Genomic DNA, 22,370 nt, shown 5'->3' with positions numbered 1-22,370 from the left:
TTGCACTTGGGCACCAGCTCCATACGTCAAGGGCTCCACCAGGTTCTTCATCACCGACGTCGTCCGGGCGTACCATGGTTGATACTGAATCACTGCGTCCTAGACCAAGCATGTCAAAGGCAGTCGACCGACGAGGTTCGCCAAAATCTGAGCGGACTTCGTCACAGATATCCCTTCACACCATCTTCGTACCTCCAGGAATCGACACGTGAACGCCTTCGCATCCAGCTTCCGACGCTTCTCGTCGGCGATGTGGGCGTAGCCAAGTGCACCAAAGACCTTCATGTTCTTGAGCGGAGGCTTGCCTCGGTGCACAATCTCGTGGGGGGGGTCTTCACGGTCACCGAATTCGGGATCCGGTTCATGATCCACGCAGCCGTGTTGACAGATTCAGCCCACCGCTTCTTGTCGATTCCCTCATGGTAGAGCATGCAGCGTGCCATCTCCACCAAACTTCTGTTCATGCGCTCAGCCAATCCATTCTGCTGAGGCGTGTACGGCACCGTCCTCGCATGCTTGATGCCGCTAGGCTTTGAACTCCTTGCCTGTGTACCCGCTGCCATTGTCAGAACGCAGGCGCTTGATCGTCTTGCCCGTTGCGTTCTCCATTGCTGCCTTGAAGGTCTTGAACTTCAACAGCACCTCCGATTTCGCCTTCATGAAGTACACCGTCACGTGTCTTGAGTAGTCATCGATGATGGTCACTGCGTACGTGCAGCCTCCAGGTGTCTTGGTCTGCATCGGACCCATGACGTCCGTGTGCACCAAATCCAGCACGCCGGCACTCTTGACCAAGTTGTCAGGGTGACGTGGGAAGTCGTCAGCGCGCATTTTCCCCATGCAACATCCAGCGCACACGTTATCCGTCGACACGTTGCCTGCGATGCGCGGTACCCCATCGGCCATGGCCATGCTCAACCGCTGTTCGTAGCGCTTGTACGGGATGTGGCCGAGACGGGCGTGCACGACGGCCCATGGCTCCTTACGAGATGTCGTCGCCACACGACACACCTCGTCCACCACTGTCTTCAGCTTGTAGACGTTTCCACAGCGCTTGGCCTCCATCACCGTCACGCCACCAAAGCGAAATACACACTTGTCCTTGCTGAATTGTGCGTCGACGTCCTTCTCCGCCAGCTTCGACACCGAGATGAGGCTCCCATCAACTTCCGGGATGTACAGAACATCCGACAACGCGACGGACGTCCCGTCCATCAGCTTCAATCCGACGGTGCCCTTCGCAACTGCGTCGATCTTCGTGCCATCCGCGATCGTGATGCGGACTGGCGTCTTCAGCTACTTCATGGACACGAACTTGTCCCGGATGCTGGTCATGTCCGAACTGGCATCGGAGTCCACAAGCCACTCCGACTTCGCCATCATACCCGTAGCCGTGAACGCGAAGTCCGACGCCTCCTGCGCGACTTGTCCCTGTCCCTCATCGGCGTCCATTTCTTCATCCCCAAAACGCACCCCAAACCCCAAAAATCCCCAAACGTCAAACCTCATATTTAGGAACCATGAACCTAACTTTTACTAACACTCATTATATATCTAGCTTAGAGTAACCAGCCGCGTTGTTCTTGGCTGGGCGCCCCTTCGGCGCCCCCGCTGTTCGCTTCGCTCGCGATAAAAAGATTCTCTCACCTGGCGAGTGCAGTGTTCGGCTCACTGGAATGCTCGTCGCTGGGCACGCCTCCGCAAATACCGCGCGGCCCTGCTTCGCGGGCGCTATCGCGCCTCTGGAATATTACACAAAAAATAGCTAATATTTAATTATCCCAATACTAAGAGTTATTTTTTGGGACAGTTTGGGAGGCGTTTAATTGAGATTTTGGGAAGTAACAAACATTTTTTATTGAAAGTCCCCAAAACGTTTTGGGGGATTTTAGGGGACTTTGGGTACGTTTTGGGGATGAAGAAAACTCCCCCCCCCTCATCGGCCTTCTTCTTGCGGCACTCTTGTTCCTTGTACCCGAGCTTCTTGCAGTAGAAGCACTTCCCGGAGAACCCGCGCTTGCGGAACTCCTTTTTCGTTGCGAATGCCTTCTCCCGAGCCGATGTTGAATCCTCCGAGACTTCAACACCAGACAGAGCTGGATCGCGTACGCCAACGTCATGTTCGGCGTGTTCTCGAGTACGGTACTGATCGTCCGGGATTCTTCCGTCAGGCTGCCCAGCAGCAGCACGAGTTGGCGAGTCTCGTCCAGAGCTTCACCAATCGTCTCCATTTGCAGCACCAGCTCCTTGAACCGGTCCACATGCGCCGCGAACCGTGTCCCGGGCTCCATCTTGAAGTTGTGCAACTTCTTGGCGACGACGAGCCGATTCTTGAGAGTGTTCCGGTTGAACGGCTCCTCAAGCAGGAGCCACGATTCAGCAGCGGTTGTCGCTCCAGGGATGTACACTTGGTATGTGAGACTCACGTCTCCAGCGATCACACCAAGGGCCTTCAGATCGTCGGTCTTCTACTGTACCGTGGAGCGGTCACTCAGCTGGTCGAACTCTGGCTTGACGATGCGAGGAGTCCCTTGCGCGACAGCTTCATCCGCATGTTGAACTCCCAGTGGAAGTAGTTGTCTTCCACGAGCTTCACGGTGTCTGCGTAGCTTGGGCTCATAACCACTTGAGATGATGCGGGCGAGGCTTGGTAGTCGAGTGTAGGTTAGGAAGGAAATCCGAAAGTGAATTAGAAAGAGTTAAGCAAAACGGCTACTACGAGTCTGTCCTACCGTGTCTTACCAACGAGTACACGAAGTCCTAGCTTCTAACTCCAACATGTTTTGTTGAGGCTGCGAAAACTAAAGGTCGACTGTGGTTGCAGATCCCATGCAAACGGCAACTTCAACTTGACCTTCTCTTAGCCAGTCAGAATCACCAAATCCGGGGAACCAGCCAATCACATTGTAGCATATAGTACAACCGTACGCCTTGGCAACAACTACACAGCCGCACGTGCCTCGATGCGGAGTCGCACAACAAGACTGCGAAGTGTCCAATCGCAACAGGAATGAGCTGTGGGCTGCGTTAATTTCGACGTATCCCGCTTCAAATCTCATTTTTAATGAGCTAAGACGTGCGTATCAGTAAATTATTCTACTTCGTAATGTACATGAACACTTTTAAATGTACATGAACACTTTTACGTTCTACCTATAGTTGAGTAGCGAAAGTATCGCCGTCGCGTACAAAATTCATATAGCGTGCAATGCTAATTCGTTAATATTGTTAGAGTGTGGGGGAACGCGTCAAAGGGATGCCAGTATGAACTACAATAAAATCTCCACTCCAATGCATGTCTAGGCATCTACTATCCCCAGAACCCATTATTTTACCGCAAAATACGATAAGTTACAGATACATGCCACACGTTTAAGCCAATGTAGCTATATGCCTTTATAGATGAGCACTCAGCACCGCTGCAGCTATCATATACCCGTCCCTAAAGTATTACCCAAAAACTAACCTGAAACTATTAATCAATCGTCTTCAGCTACTGTACCTCTCGCTACATGTACTCGCACTGCTATCGCCTATTACGCCGGTGTTATCGCCTTCTATGCGCTTCTATCGCTTACTATACGCTGCTACCATTTACTATCATTTACTATGCGCTGCTATCGCTAAGTATCCGTTGCAATCGTTTTCTACGTACTGCTATCGCTAACTATACGTTCATATCGCTGACTACGCGCTGTTATAGCTAACTATGTACTGCTATGGCTTACAATATGCTTATATTTAACCAAGTTCGCTGAATTGAAATATACTATGTAGTAGGGCAAGCCCAGCTATCGCTGACACTATGCTCTACTCGCAGTGTTATTATATGTTAAGCGGACTTTGCTATCTCTGCTACTACGCGGTGGGCCCATTTTAATTATTAGCAGGTGTTCCGAAAAGTATCATACTAGGCCAAGCGTCACGGTGGGGGTGACGTAATCGCCCCCGTTCCGCTCGCCTCGTCGGCTCGCTGCACTACTCGCCGTGTTATTAGTACATAATTGTAGGGCGGCCCCTGCGGCCCGCTTGAACGCACGCGGGTGCCGCCTTTGCTGCGCTCGGCAGCTTGTAATCGGACCGACTTTGGCGTCCAAGGCTGCCTAAGTACGATTATGTGGACCACCTTTAAAGTGGACAGGGTGTGACAGACGGAATTTCACACAGACTGACGGAGGGATTTCCATAAATCAGTGATTTTTTACTGAGATTTGACAAAATGATTGTGATAGCTTGAAACTACTGACTCAGTCCTTTGGTAAATAGTAATAATGCAGTAGTATTTGTGCAGCCTTTAGATTGCTATCTTATTCCGTTGCGAACCGAGGGGTTGTTGCAATATCTCGTTGTGTAAGCCGCGAGTCGATGTGAAGGAGAAAGACACCACGGCGAAGGCTGTAGTCTACCTAAGTACTTAAGTATGTGTTGACATGATTCCCCCCTCCCCCATCACAACTGAGCAGAGTTGCCGCGGTAAGAGACTAGCGAGAACTGAGCACCGTTGGGAGCCAACATACTAAACTAATATGAACCGAAAACCTTGCGGCGCACACAATGTTTGCAGGTGGACATCCGTTACTCTATGAGTCATCAATATACTAGTAGTAGTCACCATATCGCGATATTTACAATTGCATAACTGTAACCCGCTGTTTTGTAGCTCTTTTTCCAAGTAGTTCGCGAAGCTATTTGCTAACGATCAGGGCTCAGAAAGCCCAAATAACCACTGGTATTCTATCTGAAATAATTAACTGGGCATCGCATTTTTTGCGCAATATGAAAATGCGTGCACTAGTACGAACAGTATTTGCTGTTATGAGCATGCGCAAGTTGCTGCAACACGGTATAATATCATCATCAACGAGATGTTTACACGAACTGCATTTATTTTTTGGTAAGATGTTTCTATTTCAAAACAACATTTATTCTGGGATAGCAGTAAAGCTGCTAGAGCAGCCCAAATCCGATCAGGTGAAGCCTCCCGTTAAGGTTGGTTTTTAACTGTTTAGAAGGTTCTAGACTCAGAAATTTAGATACTGGAATTGATGAAGGTGAAGATCTCACATCAGAATCTCTTACTCAACTCGAAAAGCCCAATCTCGCTCAGCTCGAACGCGGCTCATTCCTGAGTTTGCAGGATCCGTGGACAAAGGACCTGTAGAGGAGGTTGGAGCGGTTGGTATTCCGCAAGGCTATCCTATTGCTACCTTGTCACTTTAATAGGACTGGGTACTTGGCTTCACATAACCTTGGTCTATTGAAGATAACCTATTTTATCTAAAGCTATTATGGATGCATAGAAACCAAATGACAATTTTATTTTAGGGAATGCACCATCTCTTGGGTCCGTTGAGCTTATACACTTTGTTCTATCGCGAAAAGGCTGGGCTATGTCGCGGAAGGGCAGATGCAAAACAATAGTGGAGAAGCTTAGACCCTTGTATTTTGTTGAGTCCTCAAGACGACCAACGAATAAAGTTGCTTCAATATTGGTGCAGAATAACAGAAAGTTGTATAGTGCAAAAGGTATAACCACTTGACGCTCCTCTTCAGACATGGCTCTACGCGAGGCATGAGTGGTTGCTGCGTTGGTTTCCCTTACCTCATGTATTTGCTGCTGAGTGCGAGCAGGCCGAGTGCTGTGCTGGCAGTCGCGATTTAAATCTCGAGCCACCTCTACCTCGTTCAGAGGCATGCGATCTCTCCTCTCTCTGTACCGAGCAGCGTCTGCTGCCCTATCGCGAATAACCTGAGACGCCGACCGATTTGCTCTATTACGCCGCTGCCGAGATTTGTCTGCTTCGCGAGCGCGAGCTAGTTGGGAAGGAGTCATATCCGCCCTTCTTCGCGATGGCCTCGTCCGTTCACGCGCGAGTGGACGGGCCTGAAAAAGTGTGTGCCCTACCGCATCCGCAGTGACGGAGCTGGCCCCTGGTGCTTGAAGAGTAGGAACGACCACGGTAGTTACACCCGCAGCCTCTGATTTCGTGCTTTCCTCTCGCCGCCTGATCTCAACGGACCGTAGTTCATCAATCACCCTAGGTATTTCAGCTTCCGTATCACGCCCCGTTGCTTCTCTCTGCTGCTTTCGAAAACGTGACAACGCCGAGTTCAGGTTGTTGAGCCGTCTTTTCTTTTCCGCTGGGGTTTCGTCTTCATCAGGTGCAGGATATGCTGCTCTGACATCGTCCTCGCTCGTATACGTTCGTTTTCGAGCCATGAACCCTGCAAAACAACAATCAAATATCTACTAGTCCGCCGTAAAAGTAACATGTCACTATGTATGGTTCTAAGCTATGTTAGGAGGTGAGTAAGTTCGGCATCGCCTATGCTGTTTTTCTTCCGCCGCACCGCCTTGAAGAGATTAATACCGTGCGTTACTGTGAAGGGACGTCTGTGCCTGTTTGCAATCCGTGTTCGCAGAAAAAGCCTAATGTGACCACATCACCTACGGCATTCCCAGTGTAATTATACCAACTGCAATTTAAACGACGGTAAGACGCCTCATTAGCCTAGCTTTTGAACCGGTATGTTTTTTTTTGCTTTCAGTTCCTCACCCCCACTTCCACCGCCTTGAAGTACAACCCGCTTTATTGCCGCCGTTTCTCAATACCTTTGGAGAAATTGGCAGCGGATCCATCGTGGTGCTGAAGCGACAACTCCCCACTATATCGTTGTGGTCACTTCCTTTGGTGACCGTGGTAGAGTGTCTGACAGCCCAGGCAATTAACCACTTTCGGTTGGAAGGGGTAATGGGTCAGTTGTTGGGTATTGCTTTGATTACTGGAACGTCCACTGGTATCATAGGCATCGAAGGATCGTTTGGACCGCAAATCGGTACATAACCTGAAAAAGCGTAGGCAAGGCAGCACACATCAAGCTTTCTTCTGCTACGGCACAGGTCGCAATAGGCTAGAAACCCGTATGTAGCAATGCAAATATCGCTCTCTTTTGGCTTGTGTGTTATTGGGTTGTATGTTTGGGTGTGAGTGGGTCGGAAATGCGGTAAGCGGTTCTAGTTGCCGAAGCAAAAATATTTCCGTCGCCCCCCGAACGAAACTGACGGTCTCAGTTTGCCGCTAAACAAAAGGTAAGCCATAAGCCGTCAAGTCACTGTCCCCAGTGGCTCAGCTTGAGTCCCCACCCAAGCCACGTGGCAGGCCGCATGCGCTCTGTCGCGGACACAGAAGCACGGAACCGAGGTTTCCCCCAATCCAACGTGCCGGTCCCACACACTAATAGTGTAACACAACCACTACTCCGAGTTTTAAACAGGCGGCCCGGCAAAGCCGGCTTTTATCGCCACATGGATCTGCCAAAACTCGGTTGGGTATGAGACTTCCCATGCTGCCGGCGGGCAAACATGGGCACCTCAGGGTTGCGGCTCCGAAGAGCAAAAGGTGTGGCAGAGCTAAGTCTTGGTACGGCGGCGGGTGCCAGCTGCAATCTTTGTTATCCTAAAAAAGGCGTTTAAAACACCCCTTATTAAGTATTGTAACGGTTTTAAAGCAGAAAGCCACAGTATTACAGTATAATCATGCCAAATAATTAAATTGGACACTCATACACAGTAGCAATGTTGTGGATTCAGAGCGACTGTCCGGCGGCTGCGCCGTCCGTGGGTGTCTCGACGCGGAGTGGGCCGGCTCGTAGGTATGGCGGCCTACTTCAACATCCCACGGACTCTTAACTAGGTGTCCCTAAGAACGCCTAATAAGCACCAATCTACCCCTAATTCCGTACTATAAACCCTCGACTGCCCTGAGAGTACCAGTTATCCCAACCGGCGGAACTCCCGAAACGGTAAAGTAGTTTATTCATGTATAGGTATGCATGTACTCACTGTTGTGTGTGTCCACTGCCGCTGCAGTTCGCCACTCGCTTCGCTATGCCAGGCGCCATCCCGCTAGCCGCCTCGGTCCGTCCGTCTGCCGCGTGCCAACTTTCAAAATGGGGAATATGATAATCACACCCGGTAAAGTCCGATAGACTCCGCCGCATAAGTGCGATTTTAGCGTGATTGTGGCTATTTTTGTAATTTCGCATGTAGGTAAAAAGCCAGTGCGATTCGATTTGATGAGTGGATAATGCATGCGATAGGGCCGCGATAATGTAGTCGAGACGACAGGTCTATGCAGTAGGGGCGGAAAGCGTGACGGAGTGACGCACAGACAGGATTATCAGTTAGAGGACGGAGAATACAGATCTACCTCCCGATAAGCGCGCCAAGCACATCTAATATCTCTTGAATAATGATAGGTGATAAATGCACCCAAAACGTACAAACACTAGATTAAGTTATATGGTTGTGCAAGAGACTGTTGCAGGCAAATCAAAACCAATCCTCTTTGGATGTTAACTCAGTACCTAAGCACCTTTGTGAGTTGATGTGGAGTGCAATGCAAGGCGCAAGGAGGCGCGCTTATGGGGAGGTGGATCTGAACTTTAGTAGGGGGTACAGTACTGTAAACATGGGGCTTTCCAAAGGGTTAGCCCGTATGACTGTGCATTGAAAACTAGAGAGGGGTGCTAACGGAATGCGCTGTGAGCGTTGATTCAAATCGCTTAGAAAAAAAACAATGACAGGAAGGTTCATATGACTGGCTGGTTGATGATTCAACAGCCTACCTAGTCTGAAGTAAGTCAATAGTGTTATGAGCGAGGCCAGCGGCACCGTATCAGTTGTGGTGACCTATGTTGCCTAACAACCGCATGCACACATGTCCTGTGGTCCTCACACACGTTAACCAAACCGAAAACCGAACGTAAAGTGTGATCTATCGCCTTCATCATCAGCCATTTCATCGTTAGAAGAGGGGGCACTCTTGAAGATTTTAATCCCCCCAGCGCGAGACGCTGTATTAGAAACGATTAGACAAAAAGCTTAAGTTGTATTATACATATTAAGGATTTTTCCACCTATTTTTTGTATAAAGACATACAAACTTGAAGTCAATCGAGGGTTGGTTTGTGTCCCATCCTTTCCCGATCAGTCTGCAGAGCCGTGTGTAGTATTTGATCTTCGTATTTCCTAAAAATAAGGTGCTAGAGGTGTTCGCCAAATCCGTATTTGGGATTACAGGCGTTTTCGTACGCCACTCGTTTCGAGATCACCGTAGAAAATTCGCCGCCACCGCACAGACCCCATCCGGCCATCTTCCCCGTGTCCATACCAGCTTTCAAGGCCAAATGGGCACCCAGGAACCCCGCGGAAGTCGCCTTCGTCTCAAGCAACTGAAGCACACGAGGCACAACGCGAGCGTGTGGGTGCCATTGCTGGATCCTAAGGAAGTCTGTAAGGTGCGTTGTTGATGTACTGTTAACGTTTGTTCAGGTTTCTAGAGATGTACAAACTAACTTGTATGGTTTGATAGCAGCGAAGATGAGGAAGGGACCGTATGCGGGCCGACGAAAGTACCACAGATGTGGATTTGATACAAGGTGACATTCGTGTAGCTTGTATTGTACCTGGTATAATTCTAACGTTATCGTGTATGTACCGAATGGTGTATTTCCGAGTGTAGCGGGGAAATTATGTTTTCCGATGGAAGGATAAAGCCACGTGGAAGAAGGACGAGGTGACAGTGGACGGCGAGCCGCACGCGGACACCAAGGCGCACGTGGATACCAAGATGCACACGCACACCAAGCCGCGCGCGGTCACCAGTAGGTTTAGTATGCCATTCAAGCGGGCGGTTTTCTTGGACCGAGCAACCGGTACATGCTTTGTCCCCAGCCGAACGTGGCAGTAGTGTAGTTTGAGCAGTTGGTTCTGGGCCAGTCAAGAGTTTGCACCGTCGGGCGCAGGGCCCCAGCAGCCCCGACACGCCACCACGGCACGCTTGACCGCACGCCCGGCGGCACGCACCCGACTCTTCGACACAGCGGGCGGCCCCGCTCACTATTCCTACCTCCTATACTGGGGGCAGCTCGCGTCTCCACCCGCGGTACGTACAGCAACGCATTGACCCAACCTTCTCGGCTGTCGGCCTGCTGCTCGGTGGCACCGTCGTTCCCAGCAACCCACCATCGGACAACAACACACCCACGCTGCTGAGTTGCTCCACGGTTACGCCCGCAAGGACCCAGCTTCCTACCACGCTCGGCAACAACCAACACCGGCTACTCGTCCACGCTCGGGGCCAAGTAGCGCAAGATCATCAGTTCGAGCATGGGGGCGTCAACTGCTAGCTGTACCCGCAATGGGCACGTTATCCATGCACTACATGCTCTCTCTCTTGTTCTCACTGCTATCTCATGCTACTAACGTTATGCGTGTGCTCGGACAGTTGGGCCAGCAGCTCGTTCCCGATCACGTCGGGGAATTATTCGGGGGCAGCCCCAACTCACACTCACTCCGTGAGCGTGATGGGGCTCGCCTTCAATAATCCAGAACGACTGCTGACCCCCCAACGTGCTTTAGTATGCTCAAAGGAAAGCTTAGATTATCCAGGTCCAGCGTGCTTCGCGATTGATGCCCCGGTGCTTCGTCCAGAGCAAATGGACGGTTGTGTAGATTGACCAAGCCCTGGAATCGAGTATCGCCGTCGAAGCCAGGCCATCGGGTACAACTTGCTACGATGCAGAAGCGCTTTCAGATATTCTGACGTTGTATATATATATATATATGTGTTGCGGAATCGTTTAGGTTCTGATCATGAAGGAGCCTCAAGACAGACCCGCAAAGACGCGAATAGCTCGGAAACGGAGCGACAGGGTTCGTTTAACGTGTACATACACGATACGGATGTGCTTTACTAACTACTATCATGTATGGTACAGGGGTGTCCACTTTTCTGTTTGCTGGTGGACTCATCTCGTTCTAAAATGAATGTGGGGTAAGTCTCGCCTCCTACATGGATCACCAAGTAGCATGTCAGAAGCTACTCAAGTCAAGGGACGACTCCCAAGGTTCACGAAGCGGCATCCTCACGGTGACAGCGACAGAAGCACCACGAATTCATATGCGGTTAGATAAAACCTTGCTGACAATATATAAGTGGCATTTCCAGATGAAAATATGATGTTGTTTTAAAGGGTATATTTGTCGCTATTATGAGCGGTGTGTTACCACGGGCTGAGCATGGAAGCTTCCTTCATGCACATGCGGCGTTGAAGGCTCCCATCTACCCTAGTCGTACATTGATAATCGACAATGCTGCTTTCAATAGTACGTGGAAGCGTTCAAACTCCGTTTGTCTCACTATCGCTAAGTTCTGTTATCGTGTCTCATACAATATTCTATAGATTCAATCGTGTATAATACACGATATAGTCGTTTAATCAAAAACATATATGGAAGCGATCAGCGCTAAGTCCTTCGCGCATTTGATGCCAGTAGTAATGGATTACGGTCGCGAGTGACAACACCCTTGAGCAAGTACGATAGGCGCTTAGGGATGTAGTTACAACAAGAGAGCCTTTGGTTGGTGATGTATGTACGCTAAGCTTCAAGCGATGTAGTCATCCTTTGTAACGAGGAAGCAGCATCGATGAGATTCAACGACGGGAGGAAGGCACCGTGACCCTAGCGGAATAACTTAGGCGAAGACTCGCAAACGAATCAGTGCAGGCGGTGACTGGCAGCTACCGCGGTTTGGACCCTAACGTATTCAACGGATGTGGAAGCGTCGCGTAGCAACGAGGAAACGTTAGCAGCACCAAGGAAAAAGTGAATAACACCAAACAGATAGAACCGGTACAGCCCAGAGGACGATGGACGGTCCGGAAAGGGACGATGGACGGTCCATTCTGAAGGCTCGTCTGGTACAACACGCTGCTAATTTCTTATAAACGGGTGGTGGCCAGTCCCAAATCAAGGTGCACGGCTCAATCTCCGCGTGTATCACTACGAGGAAGCTCGCGGCGTATTTCAGCAAATGCAAAGAGCTAGATCACTTTTTCCTCGCATGGACTACCAGGCCAGGAGTATTTTCGAGCCTCAGGCACTACTTTAGGGAGCTGAAGAGATGTGTGGCCGGCGCAGAAGTCATTTACTCGTATGGACCTTACAGACTAGTATGCTACAAAGCGGCTGCCAATACGCTCGCGCGTCTGGGAGGCGTGTGGCGAGCACAGGACTCGTTTACTCGCATGGGGCATATAGGTTATCTCAATACAAAGCGATTCACACGCGCATCCTGGAGGGATAGGATGAGCCATTTGCTCGCATGGAACATGTAGATAAGGATATCGCGAGCCAAATGATACCCCACTCGCGCGTCTTGGAGGCGAACGACATGCGCAGGAGTAGTTTAACACATGGTCTACCAACAACTGCGGTCAGTGGGCTAGTGGACCTGTAGCCGTATCCATACTAGCCAAGCAGAGGTCGTTAACTTGACCTCGGTGCCGACGCCCAGCACCGTAGTACTTTCTCAGAAACAGGTAGCCCTAGATTGCAAATTAAGGTGGGTACATGCTAGGGGCGATTTCTCTGTCAGAACACACACACGAGCCAACACCAACCACGCTGTTCATGAAGGCCCCCTCGTCGGCACCCGCGCCCTTCATTCTCCCCTACGAGGAACTCCACGCTGGAGATACTATCGAGTACTTCTCCAGGGCCTTTGTGTGCGGCGATGTGAGAGGCCATCGCGTCGCAGTGGTCCATCGTATCGACACAACGGATGATGAATTTCCTCCGCGCGTAGACACCGCCGAGCCGCTGCCTCTTACCAATAAGATGTAGCTGATGAAAGACCGCTTCGGTAACGCATTCCCGCCTGATAGTGTCAAATGGCGCACGCTATGTAGGTATCGCTTGGTCGACGGAGAGGTTAATGCACCCACTCGCTCCAGTCTAGTTGCGGCTGGTCTTCGTACCGTGATAGAAGACTCTTTCCGAACAGTGGTGGCGTCCACGCGGGAGGCGCATGTAGACAGCCGCCGTGAGCAGTATACCAGAGCAGAAGCTGACCATGCAGAGGCTGCAGGTGAACTCGAAACAAGCAGCATCGTTGTAGCCTGCGCTACGAACACGGGCAATTATTTGTTAATTCGTTGCCGACGTGTAGTGCTGATTTTGCTGATTTCCTGCAAACGAGTTCTAACCTTGCATGTTTGGTTATCGCGTATATGCATTCAGATGCCTCAGTCTCCACTGCAGTCACCGGGGTTGGTGCTGATGCTCAAGAGAGTGAAACTTGCGTTAACACGCCCTGCACCTTCACCATCGACTTGACTTGCGATTCGTCGGGTGATTCGGAGGGGGGGGGCAAGCTCGTCCATGCGAGGAACTGTGTGATTCTCGCGATCCTGGTGCTGTAGGAGCCGTTCAGCTCGCGGTCAATGCAAACGATCCGGGCAGTGATGATGACAGCATGGATGAGGCATCACTTCTCGCCGAATGCGATGAAGTCCCTACGGCGGCGGAGCATGACGAAATCCGTCACGCGAGAAAACAACGCCGCAACCCTTGGCCGACGAAAAGGTTTCGCCTAGCGCGGTACATGGCAAAGAGGTGGCCTGTGAAAAGTGCACACACTGATGGCGAAGATACTTCAGCGGTTGTTGGAGAAGCCAAAGATGAATAAGCTTCTCGCCGAGCTTAAACAACATCATCCGGTTTACCAAGCAGCGCGTCCTGCAGAGCCTATTCTACCGGAGACGGCTACTGTCAAGTGGCCAGCTAATGTGGAGTACACTGACGAGTGTATCAACGAAGAGGGCATCACCTTCGAGGACGTGGGCAAACTAGGAAGCTGCCAATGAGTTGGGGATTGTTTCCGCGACGAAGGTTACAACGCTATTGGTTCCGTGTACTGCACACCTACAAACTGCAACCTAAATGGAATCTGCAGCAATTTCCTGCGTGAAGCTCCGTCGCAAGAATACATTGAGTGCATTTACCCATATGCGTTGACCTAATGTAATTCATTCACTTGCTGATACGTATGACACCGAGGTCTTCAGCGCGTGATACGCAAAACAGGGCCATGATCCGCGCGTGGAGCGCGATCCGAACGACGATGACTACCTACTACGGCAGTCTCGACCCCCACAAAGTGACACGAAGGACGCAGAACTGAAACGCTCGCATGGGTTGGCAGGAGTATAGTGCTGGGGATAAGATGTGTGTAGCCTCGCGTTTATATGAGCTGCACAAGAGACACAGGACGCATTTGTGCGCACGTGACGTATACTCTATCCTATCCTGGAGCTATTCCAACTCGTGTGTAGGCTAGAAGCGACCACTACTAGGCGCAGAACGCTCGACAAAGACTTCGATGTGTATCTCAAATGGAAACGTGTATTCATGTATTTGCGCGTATACAATGCATCACAGGCGAGGTCCTCCAACATTTGCCCGCGACTGGGAGCCCAACGCTTAGCGGAAGAGGCGCAGAAGTCATTCTAACGAGAGGGCCGGTCCGATCGTGTAACGTGGTTACACGCACAAGTGGCTACAGTCACTTGTTACTCTAACAGATGCGATGTCTGTTAGAGGTTTGAACATTTCCTCGACCTTGGTGTAAGGTACACCAATGGCTACATACATTTACGACCACCACGACGGGTGGTCCATACACATTTAGAATTCCTATCGGCTGAAAGCAGCAACTTTTAGCCAATGAGTGACTTACATGTCAGCAGAATCCTGCAAACCAGCCGTTGGCAGATTCCTAGTTTAGAATATTACATTTAGAGGAAGTCAGAAACATAAAACAAAAATAACAGTTCTCATCTTTTACCAAAACCCGCTACTTGGAGTCTTTATCTTGTTTAAAGCATACTCGTGGATCTCGAGTATACTTAACTCAAGCAAAAGAAACCTACGCTTCCTCATACACGTGCGGATACGTGTAAGCCGTAGTAGTGAGTCAAGGTAGGCCCATTACACCTGGTAGCACTTAGTAGTCCGTCCAACGACCGACTACCTGAACGTTCGTACGGAGCTGTACGAACGAGGAGCCGAGAACCTTTTCATGAGCGCGGAGGTGACCATGGAAAGCTCCACTTCGCCTGCAACTCATGTTGCACGCGCTGACTGCCTCCACCTGTCGGATCCAGAGTGGGAGGCACTCCAAAGACTGCCAACAGTCATTGGAGAAGCGGCTGTAGCTGCAATGCTACGCACACTAGCGCCGACGGAGCAACACGGTGTTGCTCTGGGATTCATCATGAAGGAGCAGCGTGATGCTGCTTCCTCTATCACGGTGGCGTCGGGGACGACACCGCACGAGCAATCGTTGAAGCTAAACGTGAGCAACTATGTCGGAAGAGGGGGCGAATCTCTCATCCGGTGGCTTGTCGAACTCGACATTGCCATTGCGGCTCGACGTATCGTCGACCCGTTGTCCAAGGTTACATTCGCCATGTCATGTCTTGGCGACGAGCGAGAAGTTGGGCGTATGGACGCCGACTCTCTGATCCTACGTGCTTCAGCACGTACGAGGGTTTCATGGAGGAGCTCAGACAAGAATTTGAGCCCCAGCAAAACGAGTTCCGGTCGAGGGCAGAGTTTCTCGACCTACAGCAGGGTAAGCATGATGTCCATGCTTACGCGCAGAGAGCACGGTACTTGGTCTCGAACATTGTGACCAACCCGATAGACGAGGCGACCAAGATCGTCACGTTCATGAAGGGTCTGAGAGATGGGCCTGTAAAGACCTATCTCTTCCGTGAGTACCCAGGTACTCTCGAAGCTGCGATTACTCTTGCAATGCAGGAGGAGTTTAGTCTGAGGCAGGCTAAACTGCATGCGAATGCGCTGAGGCTGGAACCGCCTCCGGTCGCGATAGCGGGAGGTTCGGAACCAATGGACCTCTCGGATGCAACAGCTGTTGGTTATCAACAGCAACGAGGAAGTAATGTACGATGCTTCCGTTGCGGAAGGATGGGTCACAATGCCCGAGAGTGCACGGCACCCGTGCACCCAGATGGTGGTCGACGCGGCGATGCCGGGCATCGTCGCGGACAAACAAAAAACGCTGGAACCCAGTAGGCGCGGGGCGCCCTACTGGTGAAGCAGTCACGCGTGTCCAACTCGGACATGCGACACTGAGGACTGCAGCCCCCAGTGAGGACCCTTCTCACTGCAAAATGCATAAAGACAAACCGAACATTGTCATCTTGAACGGGTCTTCGAAGAGAGAGAGCAACTCTCTTCGGTTGATTCGGGCGCGTCGAACAACTTTGTTCGACTGCGAAGTCTATCAAGGCTTGACTTCGTGGAGGTAATTATACCTCGAAGTATGTTGGAAGTTCGATTGGCAACGGGTGCCATCGTTAAAACCGAGAAGCGCATAGTACGCGTATGGAGTAGCGCCCTCACAGAAATCTCGCGAATGCGATCTCGCACAAACTCGGCGCGTCTGGATAGCGGTCGCGCCGAGCAAATTATTCCCGGTTGTTGGAGTAGCGTATCTTCGAAATACAGGCCCAAGTCTTCCCAGGCTTCGGAGTTAGGGGTTCTTGTGTTGACGCTTGTTCCTTGTCGTAGGGCGTCGAGCCTTGGGCGTGCGGCGTTATCGGGCCGGCGTTTCCTCGGCGTTCCCGTCGGGCGTTATCGGGCGTACACGGGGGTCTTGTGCACGGCGGTTATCAGGCCAGTGCGGTCCTTCGCCTAGGCAGCGCGTTATCGGGCGCCCATCTAAACGGTATACGTTGAACGTGCCTTTGTTCCAGCACGGGTCTGTGGGGGGGGGGGGGGGGTGAGCACCCGAACCAGCAAACGACGGGGGGCCGCGATATCGAGGCGGCTCTACTTGCCGGTGCTTGGTGGTTCCCCTGGAACCTCGGAGAAGACGGGAGGTCTTTGTGGTTCAGAGAAATTTCGGGACTGAGTCCTTACCCTATCCTATGTCCTTGCTACTGGCTACTCTGTACTACCGCTTGCTAAGCCTACCGTTCTGTGCCTATCCTAAATTCTGTCGTGCTTGCACTACCGTGCTTCAACCTGATTTACGTGGCGCAATCAAGATCTTTCCTCAGCGTGTTTTGGTCGGCGGGGGTTAGGGCGCGTTTTGCTCGGCGCGTTTTGCTCGGCGGGGTTTAGGGTCGGCGCGTTTTGCAGAACCGGGCGCGCTGGTCGACCCGTCGGATGATTACGCGACGCACTGGATTCTGGCACCGTGTCTCACGGCCCATCACCCACGCCGACTTTCCCGTCGATCTCGGCCCTGCGTCGCGCCCATCCATCCGCGTCGTGTTCCATCAGCCGCGTCGAGGTCCATCACTCTCGTCCCGGCGCCTTCTTCCTCCGGCGCCCGGTGCGCCCACTTCTTCTGCGGGGTACTACACCACATTCGTCCCGCTGCCACGCACGCGCACTCCCCAGGTGGGTGTGTCGTCGCAGCACCTGCCCCGCGCCTTCGCTTCGTCTCGACACCATCGCGTCTTCTGCCCTCGCAGTCTGCTTCGCGGTACTCCAAGCTTCATGGCTCGCCGCCACGACGTCGACGCCAACGACATCGACCTCGAGGAGGAAGAGCTCGATACCGACGACCTCGAGGCCGCTGGCTGCGCGGTTTGCGCCCTCGGCGCGCATCGTCTTCACCTTCCCGTCGCGCCCCAAGTCCAGCTTCCGGCTTCAGGCGCCCCCGTCCACTCGGTGACTGCTCTTGTCACCGACGCGCGCACTCTCCAGCTCGAGAACCAGGAGCTGCGCGCCCAGTACGAACTCGTCTCAGCGCACAATGCGGGCTTGGCTACTCACGCGTCCGTGCTGCATGACTGCAATCTCGCGATCTTGCATCGTGCTCGGGAGGGTTATCGCGCAGGCATGATCCGGCTCGAGCAGGCGCTCCTCTCCCGGGAGCACGCCGAGAGGGACTACGCCGTCCTGGAGGACCGAGTGGCCGAATTCCGTGCTCGTGCTGAGCGCGCCGACGCTGCCGAGGCTCTACTCCGCGCCGAGCGAGGCCCCTCGACAGAGCAATATCGTAATCTTCAAGCTCAGCTCCGGGCGGCACAAGACCAGGTCACTGACTTGACCGCCCAACTCGCGCGCGCTCCTGCTACACCGCCTCCATCCACCGTGCCGCTAGCCCCGCTGTTTGCTGCACAAGGCGAGCGCGACGACGCGCGCGCCGAGCGTGACGACCTTCGCGTCGACCCCGCAGCCGCCTAAACTGCCTTCGCTCCTGCCCAAGCGCGCGTGGCCGCCGCCGAAGCTGAACGAGATCACATGCGGCAGCTCGTAGCCACTGCCGAGCAGCAGCGCGACGCCGCTCTCGCCGAGCGTGACCGCGTGACCCGCGTTCTCATGGTCGTCGAGCAAGAGCGTGACGGGGCCCTCGACATACGAGATCAAGTGCGTCGAGCCTCCACGGCCGTGAGACGCGAGCAAGACGCTGCTGTCACCGAGAGGGACCGGGCACGTCAAGCCGTGGCCGCCCTTGAGCAGCGACGAGACGCTGCCGTCGCCGAGAGAGATCAGGCTCGTCAGGCCTTGACCGCTCTGGAGCAGCAGGGCGCCCCTGTCGACGAAGAGCTCCGCGCGGCCCGTGCGTCGCTTTCTCAGAGCCGCATGAATATCGAGGCGGCCCAGAACCTGAACGTCCCGCTGCAGGACGACCTTCGGCGCGTTAACGCGCTCTTAGTGGCCCACGCCGAGGAGCTCCGCCGCGGCGCGACGCGTATCCACGAGCTGGAGGAGTCAGTGGCTACTGCTACGACTCTCCGTGTGGCCGCCGAGTCCGAGATGTCGCGGGCTCAAGCCGTCGAACTTTGCGCCACATCTCGCGCGGCGCAGTATCGAGCTGGGTGGCTGTCCATGCGGCGGTCGTCTCAGCAGCGTCGAGGAGGAGTCGGCGCCCAGACCCATCGTCTCAGCGCTCGCGTCGCCGAACTGGAGGAGGAGCGCGACTTGGCCATCCGAGAGCGCGACGAACGCGCTGTGGCTTGGCGTCGGATGCTTCGAGACGCGCGTCGGGGCCGAGAGCTGGCGCGGCGGGTGTGCGACGAGCTTGCTGATCGTCTCGCCGGCGTCGTAACGCGTGTAGGCGGGCAGATCGACAGCGCTGACCTGGTCAGGTGACTCGAAGCCACTTTCACGGCGGAGATCGACGGTGCGATCCCCCTCCCTCCTGCTATTCCTACGTCCGCAGCAGTTCCTGTGGCATCCGCGGTTCCTGTTCCTGCTCCAACTGCGTCGAGCTCTGGTGCCCGGGCGGGCTGGTCGGCTTCGACGGCGGGCTCGACGACTGGCGCTTCCCCTCCAACAGGTCCTTCACGCTCCCGTCCTGTTCCGACTTCGTCCGCTGCCTCGTCCTCGTCGGGTTTTCGGCGACCTCGACACGGCGCGTCGAGTCGTTCGGGTTCTCAGTCACGCGCGTCTAGGCCGTCAGGAGTGGCGTCCGCTACGTCGTCTGGTTCTTCGCCCCTTCGACGTAGTCGACGGCTCTCTACCGTGGTCGACACTGCGGCCTCCGACAACACCGCTGCGCAGGCCTCATCTGCAGCTACGCCCTCTACGGCCGCTGCAGCGTGCGCACGAGAGGACGCGTCGCTCTTCGGCTCCGAGTCTTCGGACAGCGAGGACCAAGCGCGGCGAGCTCAGTCCAAGCGCCGCCGGCTGCATAGCCCCGGGTCTCGCTCACGGTCGCCGGCGCGTCCGCCTCCACGTTCGCAGTCACGTTCCCGGACACCCCCGCGCTCCCGTTCTGCTTCGCGTTCGCGTTCCCGCTCGGCCTCTCGTTCACGTTCGCACTCGCCTCCACGCTCGCGCTCGCGTTCTCGCTCGCCCTCCTTGGCGTCGACGCGTTCGGCCGGCTCAACGCGTTCGGCGCACGCGGCGGGGTCGGCGCACTCGACGGGGTCGGCGGCCTCGCGTCACTCTTCTCCTGCACGGCCGACGCACTCCTTGTCGAGGGGCCGTGCGGCAGCCGGAGCTGGACCAGGCACTGGTCCGGGCGATTCGGGCGACTCCAGTGGCAACGATTCGTCCGCTTCCTCGTCGTCCCGCGCCTCGTCCTCGAGCACCGCCTCCAGCGGCTCGGCGGGGAGTGCTCCGGCGGCGCCCTTCTTCGACCCTGTGATTCCGCCTGCCGGAGCTCCGTCTGGCTGGCGGCAGCCTCGCTACGCTCCTTGGTCCAAGCGGGTACGACGTCTCCGCCTTCATCTCATCACCGTGCAGGAGTTGCGAACGCTCTTCCTGCTGCCGCCCGGCTGGATCATTCCGCGCCGTGTTCCCCCCGCGCCTGCAAACTGGAACCGCGCCCTCATGACTCTGGCCAACGTCGACGCGCTATACGTGACTCGGTCGTGGCGCTACCTCGCTCAAGCCGCTGAGGCGCTTCCCTTCGCGTCCGGCGACGCGGCGTTCCGCCCATTGCTACGTCGGCTCCGGCACCACATCGAGCACTGGGCTCAGGCGTACTGGGAGGCCACCCATGAGCTGTTCGTGCAGGGCGCGGCGTGGAAAAGGTGGCGCACGGCGCGCAACTCGCGTCGCTCACACGCGGGCAACCACCTCAACAGCCTGTTGCAGCTGGTGGTCGGGCTGTTCCAGCAAGGGCTCGCAGACATGGACCTCTTGCTGGACCCAATGGTGCTTCACTTTCCGCCCGCGCACACGTCGATCGGACGGTGGTATCCAGTCCTCCAGCACGCGACGTTGCAAGCAGCGCTCGGCGACATCGACGCGCAGGAGCCCTGGCGCCGGTTCTATCGAACGCCGCTCACTGTGGCCGAGATGGACGCCAACGTACGCTGCCGAGTGACGCGCGATCACCCAGCCTTCCATGTGCCGCGTCTTGCAGGTAAGTTTGTCCAGCAGGTTTGAGTCTTGGCCCATCGTTGCAGTCCGTCGCGTTTAGTTGTTGTAGCCGTAACTTCAACACGTAGCCTTGATCTTTTCCCTTGTTTCTTTCCACTTCTCCACATCTTTTATGAGACGGCCCTCCGCCGACGCATCTTCAGCAACAGGCTGGTCCTCCTCACTTCCCTCATCCAATCCCTCGCTCCGGCCATTCCCAGAGTTGAGGCTTCCCACCAGTCCTCTCGTCGGCAGCACCCCTGCCGACTTAGTCGCACCCGTGGGCGTTCACCCACCAGGCTCCGCCGCCTCCGCGTTCTCGTTCGACTGCATCGCCTCGAACCGGTTGCGTCCCGTGCGCTGGCGCAGGAAGTCGTACAGCAACCCGCCGCAATTCAGATCGAGCTCGTCGACCCACGTCGTGTCCCGGTAGCCCTTCCATTTGACTTCGAACTCGCGTCGCGTGCGCCCATACCGGGTAGCCCGCCCCTCGCGCACGTTCACGATCTTCTCGACCTCGAAGACGTCGTCCTCTAGCTCGCGCGTGACTTCCCAGCTGTCCTCCGGCAAGAGCTCCTCGTCGAAGTCGAAGCGCTCCTCGGTCGGCACCGTCAGCTGCGTCGTGGGTCGCGACGGGAATTCCCGGACGGGCTTCATCTTGGAGATGTGGACGACGGGGTAAAGCTGATAGGGCGTACCCGTCGTCTCGAGGCGCACTGCGAATGCGTTGACCAGCTCGGCGACGCGGAAGGGTCCGTGCCACATGTGCGCGAGTTTGCGCGCATACCCCGGCTTCACCCGATCCAGGTACAACCAAACTTGCGAGCCCGTCGCGATCTCATGTCGCGGCCAGCGTCGCTTCCAGCGTCGACCGAGGCTCCCAGCCGTGCACTAAGAAGAACGGGGTTTCATTTCTCGTCCGGTCGTGCGACGTGTTTAGCGCGAAGGTAAGACGCTCGGCGTATTCGTCCCAGTCGCGTTGGTCGACGTCTGCGATGTACATCTTGATCGCTCTTGTAACCGTCTGCACTGTCCGTTCTGCAGCACCGTTGGCTTGGGGACGATAAGCAAGCGTCGCTCGCTGTCTCTGACCCATGAGTTTGCTGAACGCCTTGAAGAAGTCGGACATGAAGCCCGGCTCGCGGTCGTGGCGGATAGCCTCGCTCGCGCCGAAGCGCCTGAACACCGCCTCCTCGTACGCCTCGGCCACCGTCTGCGCGGTTCGTGACGCATTCGCTTTGACCACGACGAACCCCGTGAAGAGGTCGACCCAGACTAACAGCTCTGTGTTGCCTTTGTAGGATGCCGGCAACGACGGAATATGGTCCATGGCAATGACCTGGAACGGGTACGTCGCGACGATGTTGCCCGGCGACTCGCCCTGGATGGTCGGCCGACCCTTTCCTGTCTCGCAGTCGGTACATTCGCCGACGTAGCGCTGGACGCTTCTGAAGATCCCTGGCCAATGGAAGGGGCGCCTCAGGCGTTGGTACCTGCGGCCAATTCCCTGGTGTCCGCCTTCCAGGCTCGCGTGATTGTGGTCGAGTACATCTTCCCGAAGAGTCTCCGGGATCACCAGCTTCATCATCACATCGCGATCCTCGGCGGAATCGTCGCTTCTCGGCTGGTAGTAGAGCATCCCGCCTTCGCCCTCTTCGTACTGAGGCGC

At 54.6% G+C, this 22,370-nt stretch overlaps 2 protein-coding genes across 2 annotated transcripts; both read left to right on the top strand.

Moving 5' to 3' along the window:
* Positions 1–12,514: 12,514 nt before the first annotated feature.
* Positions 12,515–12,673, top strand: PHYSODRAFT_417505 (hypothetical protein; the record flags this gene model as incomplete). Its single annotated transcript, XM_009532064.1, has 1 exon — positions 12,515–12,673. A coding segment is annotated over one exon (159 nt), but the record flags the coding sequence as incomplete, so codon positions are not given.
* Positions 12,674–17,380: 4,707 nt separating this feature from the next.
* Positions 17,381–18,982, top strand: PHYSODRAFT_511923 (hypothetical protein; the record flags this gene model as incomplete). Its single annotated transcript, XM_009532063.1, has 2 exons — positions 17,381–18,052; positions 18,410–18,982. The coding sequence occupies 2 exons, from the start codon at positions 17,381–17,383 to the stop codon at positions 18,980–18,982; spliced, it is 1,245 nt and encodes a 414-aa protein (XP_009530358.1).
* Positions 18,983–22,370: the final 3,388 nt, after the last annotated feature.

This window comes from Phytophthora sojae (genome assembly GCF_000149755.1).
Source record: "Phytophthora sojae unplaced genomic scaffold PHYSOscaffold_6, whole genome shotgun sequence".
In the NCBI taxonomy this organism is placed as follows: domain Eukaryota; phylum Oomycota; class Peronosporomycetes; order Peronosporales; family Peronosporaceae; genus Phytophthora; species Phytophthora sojae.
The sequence above is the reverse complement of the archived record's forward strand: the minus strand, read 5'-3'. Positions and strand labels throughout refer to the sequence as shown.